This window comes from Pterocles gutturalis, unplaced genomic scaffold (assembly GCF_000699245.1).
Source record: "Pterocles gutturalis isolate BGI_N339 unplaced genomic scaffold, ASM69924v1 scaffold13640, whole genome shotgun sequence".
In the NCBI taxonomy this organism is placed as follows: Eukaryota; Metazoa; Chordata; class Aves; order Pterocliformes; family Pteroclidae; genus Pterocles; species Pterocles gutturalis.
Genome location: NW_010140967.1, coordinates 19,620 through 29,224, shown reverse-complemented (window position 1 = coordinate 29,224; position 9,605 = coordinate 19,620). Strand labels below are relative to the sequence as shown.

At 52.5% G+C, this 9,605-nt stretch overlaps 1 protein-coding gene across 1 annotated transcript; it reads left to right on the top strand.

Annotated features, from left to right (window-relative positions):
* Nucleotides 1-2,561: 2,561 nt before the first annotated feature.
* On the top strand, nt 2,562-6,656 carry LOC104458728 (dual oxidase maturation factor 2-like). Its single transcript, XM_010083865.1, is given in 7 exon segments — nt 2,562-2,708; nt 2,838-2,895; nt 4,753-4,887; nt 5,061-5,185; nt 5,188-5,291; nt 5,825-6,039; nt 6,463-6,656. Coding segments are annotated over 7 exon segments (978 nt in total).
* The last annotated feature ends 2,949 nt before the right edge of the window (nt 6,657-9,605 follow it).

Genomic DNA, 9,605 nt, shown 5'->3' with positions numbered 1-9,605 from the left:
CTCCCGGTCCGGCCCTTCTGAGCTCCGGGGAGCAGCCCCAGAGGCTGCCTCACCCTGCTGGAGGGGTGCTGGCTAGGTGAGGGCAGGGACGAGAGGATGAATCCCCATCCTGAGTTAATTTGTCGGTTTTTGCTGTCCCGATTTGACCCTCTTACAGGTGTGTCCCCCTACCCATGAACTGCAGCCCTGATCATTCAGTTTCCAGGTGACAGTTTTTCCCTTGTTTCAATGCAAAATACTAATCTGCAGCCCTGAGCAACCCAGTCTAGGATTGCTGTTGGCTCTGCTATGAGGACGTTTTGGCTGGGCGCCTCCAAAAGTTTCCTTCTAGTTTGATTCATTCTGGTACAGGAAAATGGGGTTTTATAAGCTACTGCACTTTGGGCAAAAATTCTGCCTCCTTTGCCCTTCTCCCCTGCCAGCCCAGAATCTTTTAAACAAAAGATAAATTGTCCATTTCTGCTAAATGACGTGAAGATGAAACCACAGGGGCTCTAGGGCCACAGCCATGCTTCTGCATGGAGGATGCTTTCCAAGGTGTAACAACTTCAGTTTCTCCTGCCCTGAGCTGCAGGCACTTCAAAGCTGCAAAAATGCCAAGGAGCTGGTCTTCTGTGCAGGGTAGTCAAGTAAGAAAGATTGAGCAGACTGCAACAGAAGGAGTTGTTTCCCTGGAAATTCTCTATTAAACTATTTCCAGAAGTTGCAAAGTGTAGAGGCAATGCAAACATCCCTTGATGTTGTTTGAAAGTTAAATTTAGATTTTAAAAAGGCGACACTTTCCATGTTATGTTCTGAGTTATCAATTTTTATGTATTGTTGATCTGTTCTAAGCTGTGAAGAGTTGCATTTTGGTGAAAACAGACTTGGAAAATGTTCCTTCCCTCATTGCATCTCCTATGAAATTTGAGCAAAGATATCATGAAACCAGTGGAATTCAAACCATCAAGATTTAACCTGTCCTAGGCTAAACTGTTCATTTATCTCTTCTCTTACAGCCACTCAGACTGTTTTGCGGGCAGATTTGCTGAGCTGGGGACCCCACAGCCAGACTTCAGCATTGGGAATCAACTACAGCTCCTGCTTGCCAGGTAATCATAGCAAGAATGGTGCTTGAAGGCTGCCCTTCTCTGGGCTTGGCTTTCCAGGGATGTAGCCCAAAACAGTTACAGCAAAATAGCCCAAAATAAGATTTGTAACTACACATGATAGCTCTGTTAGTCCAGAGCAGAGAGTCAAGATAAGGTCAGGTCTAAATCATTTATGAGCCAGTTGTAAAAACCCAGTCTGTGTTAAACTGTCATGATCTGGGTTACTGGACAGACAATTATTCTGAAACCAAACATTGCTTTATGCATTAAAAAGTCACTTTGGCTGTCCAAGTGAATTGTTTTGTGATACTTATTGTAATCCCTACCCACTTCTAGGGATTTGGGACCTGCTGTTTCGTGGCTGAATTGCTCTGGGTTGGATCTTACCTAAAAATACGATTAATACTGTTTTCAGAAAAGGATAATAAAATGAACTCGTCCCTGCAGGGACAGAATGAAATTGTATTTGGTCATGAGTCGTATTAGCTCTGGCGCTTCCTGACTTTAGAAGACTTCCTGGGGTAGTTACATGCAGAGATGCTATTAAATAAGCAAAATAAGAGGACTAAGCATGTAATCGGCTTGGTAGAAAAGATCTAACCCAGGAACAGGGGGAAGCTCTATAATTGCTACAGCTAAAGTGTCGGTGGGAGTTCAAGGTTGCCTATGGGAATTACACTTCATCATTTCATGCAACTCAGTTTCCTTTAGCCTTAAGATGTGCTCCTGAAGTTCATGTGCTCCTGAAGTTTGTGTGCTCCTTGGACCCACATCCCAACTCTAGAGGTTGCTTCTGGCCCCTCTGGACCAAGCGCAGGAATGGTCCTCCCTCCCCAGATTGTACTTTCCAGGTCCTGGGGAAAAGCCTCTTCAAGGAGACAAGCCAGATATGGGGGTGGTGGGCTTTGTTCTGTTTGGTGATGGTGGCCCCTGGCTGGGGATAATTTTGCTATGGTGAAATCGATGTTCTCAGTGGTTCCTTGTCATTTTGGAGGAAGGCTGCATCTGCTGGTGGTTGCTGGCTTGTGGACTTCCTCCAAGGGCGCACCACAAAGTGGAAAGCCCTGGATGCATCTGACAGAGGGAAAGACCTAGCTCTGTCCTGGCAGGAGCTGCTCAACAGGTTTCTGGGCTTGGGCTGCTCCTCAAGCTGCAGCAGGACAGCAGCTCATGGTTCCCTGGGCTGCCACAATCTCTCCAAGCTGGTGGAGCCCTGCCCCAGGCACCTCCTCTCCTCCCGCAAGGGCTTTAGGGTGGCGTGTTTCTCTGCTGGGGAGTATTTCACCCTGTCTGTTTCCTTGCAGCATCACATTTCCTTGTCCCTCTGGGGAGTTTTGAGGTGGACCTCCCGCAGCTGGTTATTCCAGAGCTGAGCTGAGGCTGGCCAGCACAGGCTGAAGGCAGCTGGGCAGGGTAGTGCAGGGTCCCCATTGTCACCGCCTCTCTCCCACAGGCTTCTGGAGGTGCAGGATGACTCTCTTTGATGGCGTCTACCCCTTCTACGCGCAGCAGAGGAAGAGCTCCGTGTTTGATGTCAGCACCATCATAGTGATCGTGGTCTTCCTAACGGTCGCTTGCAGTTTCCTGCTCATCATCCCAGGCATCCGCGGACGGGCGGTGCGTGACCCCTCTCCCTGGGAATAAGCATCTGCTCCCCATGGATGCTGGGACGCTCCTGGCTGGCTCGGGTGAGGTGGGATCCTGGGCTGTTCTTCCCTGCCTGATGTCCCACCTCTCTACCCGCAGAGGTTGTACTGGACACTCCGGGTTTTTTTCAGCCTCTTCGTGGGAGTGGTGATTGTCGGTAAGTGCTGCGCAGCCCCTGGAGGGTGGGTCTGGGGGCAGCATTAGACCCTGGGGCAGGGTCTGTGTCTGGGAAATGCGAGCTGGTGGTCACAGCCAGCCTGGCTGAGACTGGTTGCAGGGTCTACCCTACCCCTGCTCTGCAAAACAGTCACACAGCTTCCCAAAAAATGTGTCCCCATCCCTGGGACGTGGGCTGAGAGCACCTGGAGGTGCCCGTGGCCACTTCGGAGTTGAGAGGGAGCTTTGCTGGCTGTAACTGCACTGCGGAGGTCAAACGGCCCCAGCTCTGGTGGGCTGCCCAGCCCCCTGTTCCTCTGACCGTGCAAGTCCTGAGCTGCCCGCTGCCAAGGGAGCATGGCTGAGCAAATCGGACTGCAGCCAGGTGTGCTTGGAGGATGAGAGGAGCCTTGCAGTGATGTGGAGAGAGCAGGTCAAAATAAAACACAGGCAGGGCAGAGGAGGGTAAAGACCTTCCAAGGAGCTAGGCAGAAGGGGATGAAGAAGAAGATTTGATTTAGTAGAAACCAGGAAATCTTCTGTAACAAATGGGATTGGTGATGGAGACCAGGCTGTGGGATTTCCAACTCAGACAGGATGACAGGACATCTAAGTGAAAGATGTACTGAGGGGATAGATGCCAGATGGGGAGAGAAATCAGCCGTGAACCTAAATCAAAGACTCTCCTGCTGTGAAGGACAGGGCAGATTACAAGACTGCTTGGAGAAGGATGATGAAGCACAACCTAAATGACTCAACTCTTGATTCGACCAGGTGATAGAGGTAGATAGCCAGGCTGTGACCAGCCACGGGACTCTGCCAGGTGACACATGGGCCAGCTCGGCATGTGCTGGTCACCCTCCACCTGGGCATGTTCAGGTGCTGGGAGATGCCACCAGAGCTGCCCAGGAACATGGTGCCAGGCTGGAGATGGCAGCGGGGTGGAGGTTGGTGCTTGCTCCACAGCTTTAACCTGCTCAGCCCTGGAGAGCCATCCGGTCTCATTGCAAGGATGCAGCTGGGTGCTGCTTGGGAACACAGGAGGAATTATTTGTTTTAAAGCCAGCGTCAGGGTTTCTGTCTGGCGGCAGCAAGGTACACTTGATCCTGCCGAGCTGCTACTGGATCAGTGCCCTCAGAAGTTGATTTGGCAGCTGAACTTACGTTCAGGCAGGTTTAAAAGGTCTTGTTCAGCCTGAGATGAAATCATCACCTTCACTTTCAGGTCATTTCATTGCTGGAAAATCAAGCCCACCATAAAGTGAAAGTGTTTCAGAAAATGATACTTTGTTCAAAAACAAAACATATATCAGAAATGTTTCAAATTTTTATTTTTTCCCCAGCTGAAACTGCTGGCAGAGCTGTGGTGGCACTTGCCACCGCTCTCCACCACCTCCATTTGACAGAGATCTTCACTATTCACTAATAATGCGATCTAAGGAGCTTAATATTTGTCAATGAAACTCAGCCCTGTTCCCGAGGCTGAGGAATGGGCTCATTTCTGAGCCCTGTCCCTGGCGGCCGCCGTGCTCACTGTGGCAGGGAGCTTGCAGGGAAGTCCTGGAGAGGATGTGCAAGGAGCAATCGGGTCATGGGGTTGGTCGCTGGGGATCTGAGCTCCTCCACTCCCGGATTGCAGGACTGGGTGCTCGGCAAGGGGAGGACATGAGCTCTGCAGGGCGTGGGAGCTGGTTGAGGCATGCCCCAGTGCCTGAGTCAGCTCTTCTGCCCTCCTCACACTCCCTTGTAGTGCCACGGTGGGAACGCCGCTGTTTGTGCTCACCCGTGATCCCCACCTTGAGCACAGCAAAGCCTGAGACCAGCCCCTCTTAAACTCAATCTTTATTTTTCTTGTCAGTTGTCCAGTTCACAGGAGACTGGGAGACTGGCTGGGTGACAGCAAACACCTCCTACAAGTCCTTCAGCCATGCCCTGGTGAACGCGGACATCGGGCTGCACGTTGGTCTGGCGGGGGTGAACATCACGCTGGTGGGTGAGTCTGATGGCCCCAGGAGGTCTCCAAGTGCTCTGTGTGTGGCCTTGGTCGGTGTGAGGGCTCCTGGGACCCTGCTGACACTGGGGTGCCCGTGCTGCTGGGATGCAGCTGGCACTGGGTGTCCCAGGCTGCTGGGATGCAGAAGGTCCTCAGTCTTCTCCCTCCGGCAGGAAACCCGGTGAATCAGGTCAACGAGACTATCAACTACAACGAGCACTTTGCCTGGAGCTTCAGTGCAGACTATGACCACAGCTATGCTGAAGGCCTGGAGAAGGGGCTGCCCAGCCCCGGGGGCGCCCCAGCCCCGTCCTCTATGTGGCGGAGAAGTTCACCACACAGAGCCCCTGTGGCGTGCACAGGCAGTACCGCATCTCCGGACACTACGCATCGGCCACTCTCTGGTGAGCCTTTCTGTCCCGGGACAGGCAGGGGAGATGCAAGGATGTGGGAAGGGCCCTGCTGCCTTGTCCCTAGGCCTCTGAGTTGGATGGGGAGTGCACGCTGCCAGGAGGAAATCCACGTGCGTGGAGGGGCCTCTGCAAGGTCTGCGGGCAGACAGGTGGCCCTGTAGGCACCTTGGGGTGAGCATACAGGAGGTCCTGGTTCTCTCTGCTGGTTAGCTCAGCCAGGGCTGGGCACAAGAGAGAGGAACGCAATGTGGATCCGTGCTGTGATGTGGTGATGATGGCAGGGGTCCATCCCCACGGAGGGAGTTGGAGCTGCTGTCCTCGGTGGCCCAGAGAGGACCATGGGCTTGTGCAGAACTCTCACATCCCCACCTGGGGGTCACTCCAGACTGTTCACAGAGCTTTCTGGCCTCATACAATGCAACCTGGAGCTCAGATGTCTCCTCCCACATGGAAGTCCTTACCTAGAACATCCCAGTCCGTGGTGCTTGCACTACTCATCTACTGGTCTTCTCTTTTGTCTCCAGGGTGGCCTTTTGCACTTGGCTCATCTCCAACATCCTCTTCTCCATGCCTGTCCTAGTCTATGGAGGCTACATGCTCCTGGTCACAGGGGCTTTCATGATCTTTTCGTTGCTCTCGTTCTTCACTGTGAGGAACTCCCCATTGTGCCCCATCCAGTTTGGGACCACAACCCTTCGCACAGGCTACGGGGGATCTTTCTGGCTCACACTAGCGATTGGTAAGGACACCATCAGGGCACACCACCTTGTCCCTCTGGGTGTGCAAGAGTCCCAGCGCTTTACCCCCCAGAAATGGAGGTGAGAGAGCCTGGGGAACGCAGCCCACCAGAGTCCCAGCTTGTGCCTTGGCAAAGGAGATCCTGGCAGAGATGTGGAGAGGGCTGGCAGAAGGGGGAGCACCATCCCCATCTCAGGGGTGGTGGAGAGAGTTTTAGTCCCTGATGTACAGTAATGCAAGGAGATGGGGATCACTTGCCTAGGTTTTAGGATGCTCAGCACAGCAGCTGAAGCCACCTCATACAGTAGAAGGCCATTTTCCAAGAGAGAAGGCCCCCTGGCTGGCAGCCCTCAGAGGAGGGGTGTGGGGTGGGAAGTGTGCTGGTGTTTACAGGAACACTCTCAGAGAGCATGTTGTCTTCCAGGCTTGCTCTGTTTCGTGGCTGGGATCACTGTTGTCTCACTGCACTACTTCAACCTGGACCTACTGAAAACTTTCTTTGATCTCCGTGAGGACAAAGCAGAGGAGTGCCAGGAAATAACTGAGGTGTACATCAACCCTCATTTTCTGAAGAACGGACTGTCTCAGCCCTCCAAACTCAACCCCAGCAGCATCTAGAAGAAAGTTTTTCCCACTCCTTCCCTGAAGGTGGGCCTGAAAGGACAGAGCACAAACCCTTTGTGATGTCCCCAGAGACCCATTTCCCCATCCAGCTGCCCCTGAAGCATGCAGGAGTCCATGCTGGGACGGGTACTTGCTGAGCAGTCCCTTTGCAGACTGTATCTCCCTGGCTGTGCTCTCTGGAAAAGGGCAGGCTTTGCAGAGAGCTGGCAGGCTGCAATCACAACAGTTCACAGCTCCAGCGACTGGAGCTGCACACTCACCTGGGGATCTCTGTCCCAGGAGAAAAGCCCTTCCTGCTCCATGCCCTGGCACAGCTTGGTGCAGCGAGGCTCTGATGGCCAGTTCCTGCATCAGAAACTGAGCTCACTGGTGAGGTTTCTCATGGGGGGCACCCGCAGCTCCAAAAGCCAGGGATTAAACCTGCTAATTTCTTTCCCAAACTCTGATGTTAAGTGTAGACCATTAGGTGTGCCCAGGAAAGCCAGGCACAGACTCCGTCAGGCTGGATGCTGCATGAGCTAGGGTAAAAAACTGCTCTGAAAATAAAGACTGAGTAAATGATAGAGTTTGCCAGGGGGATGTGGTGATGTGATTATTTTCACTTTCAAACTTGGGCTTTATAAGACAAGACTTGTAGCTTAGCTACAACCCAAAAAGATGCCACAAGAAAGGAAGGAGAGGGAAGAAGGGAGTTCTGGAGCACGTTTGGGCTGGCTGGGCTCACCACGAAATGCAAGCCTGAGGCCAGGAGTCAGCCCCAGCCAAGGTGAGACATGAAGTGCATCAAGTTGCATTATTACAAACAGAAGATGGGCTCTGGCACCAACCCCACATGGGTTGGCACAAGGAGATTGCCATATCTGAATGGCTGGAGATCCGGGCAGCTTCAGCCCAATTAATTCAAAAGGACAGAATTTCAGTATTGTGGTTCTTTTCTTTCTAAGAAAAGACCTTTGCTGATAAGTTACTTATTCTTTCACATATTTGTGTTGCACTAGTGATTTGTTATGCACAACAATGATTATTTTTCAATAAAACATTTTTAAAGATCTGGTCCTTTGAAACACTTGGGGCGTTTTTGGAGGCTGGCTTCTTAAAAAGGGGCTGTGGGGCATATCTGCAGGCAACTTCTTGCGAGCCCCCAGCAGCAGCATCCTTCCCATGGGCAAAACTGCCCTGGCAGAGAAAGGATGAGGCTTGCTGGCACGTGTCAAGCTGAGCCCCTGAGAAACCCCTGTAGTGGGGCGCAGCATGCTGTAGGGATGTAGGAGAGCTTCAAAAGGGCTTCAACCAGCTGAGCGCCAGGACAGAAGCCATAAGGTTAAACCAACCAAACTCCCTCAGGACAAAGAGGATCCTTTCCCAAGTCTTTCTTGAGTCCGGACATGTCAGGTCCAGACTACAACCAACCCCAAGGTATTGTGGCTGCTGTGGGACAGATCCCATGCCCTGAAGCACAGGAGGCTGGGGGTTTCCCATCCTTTCTGCCACCTCATCTGGCATTCTCCAGCCTCATCTCCTGCTTTTAGGTGTGATTCCCCTGCCAATAGCATCCTCCCTAGAAGAAAAGCTTTGGGCTGTTGCATCAGACACACAGGGGCATGAACCCAAATAAACAAAATATAAACAAAATTAAACCTGTTTGAAGCACAGAGACACCAGACCTCTGTGTGTCTTGCCTGCTTCCTAGCAAACACAGGACAGCTGGGATTCCTGCAACAGACCCTGCACAGGGCCACCTGAGTGGTGGTAATGACGTGATGGGGGACGCAGGGACCACTTCATGTATCATGTCTCTTGCAGAGCAGGGGGTCAGGACAACAGGGGCTGGCTCTGTCACAGGGGCTGGCCACCTGCAAGGAGATTTGCAGGTGGAGGACTTCTTCCCTTGCCACCACCAGGAGGTGCACACACGAGGGACATTGCTCAGGGGTGATTATTTTGCCTCACTACATGTTGTCTTAGCAGCTTCTTCACATGCATTATAAGAGCTGTGGCTGTAGAGCCCCCAGGTTGTCCTGCTGCAGGTCCTACCTCCTCTGTCCGTTGCAGCTCCTGGCTCATTTTTCTGGCTGGACTGAGCCATTGTTGGACAGCAAGATGTGAAATAATCACCAGTAAATCCCTGGCTCTCAGCCTAGGCTGCTTCTGGCCCCATGTTGTCCAGGGAATCTGGCATCTAACCACAGAGCTGGTGTCAGCAATGGAGCAAACACCACAAGTGTCTCAGCGAGCACAGCCCGGGGCTCTGCAGGGACTGTGGTCCCCATGCCTGGAGGCTCTCATTGCACCAGGGCATGCAGCCGCCATGCCATCTAGCAGGCAGGAGAGCTGCCCACTCCCCTGCCCTCCAGGCTGAGCTGCAAGGGAGAATGCACTAGGGAAAGGAAGAGGTTTGTGAGGGCTGAATTTTGATTCAGTAAATAAAAGGGGTTTGTTGCACCTTGGATCTAGTTCATCCATAGGCTGGGGCATCTCCTGGTAGATGCCATTGGGAACGTCCTGGCTGAGGTCTCCCTAAGCCCAAGGAGTTCAGTTCGAAACTATTTTTAAATGCCTGTTGGGTCCTCTAAGTCCTCATTAAAGGCTCTTCCATCCAGAGTGGATGGGGCAGGACCCATGTCTGAGCACTCCCTCCCCAGAGGACCTGCCTCTGATCCCTCTGCAAACCTCTCTGCTGGGCTAGGGATTGCTCTCATCAAACCTTCCACATGCCCAGGGTCACTCTGAGAGCTGAAGTCCTCCCAATATTCCCCCTGCTCATTTGCCTGGGGATGCTCCAATACCCTATTTATTGTGTGTTGACTTGCCTTTATTGCCCTGTGCTGACTAGCTGTGGGCAGATGCCCCATACAGGACCACAAAAGGGCTTTGCTGTTGCGTTCTTCCCCTCCCTACAGTAACAGGGCAACCCCAGCCTGCCAGCCCTCAGAGGGACGCCTC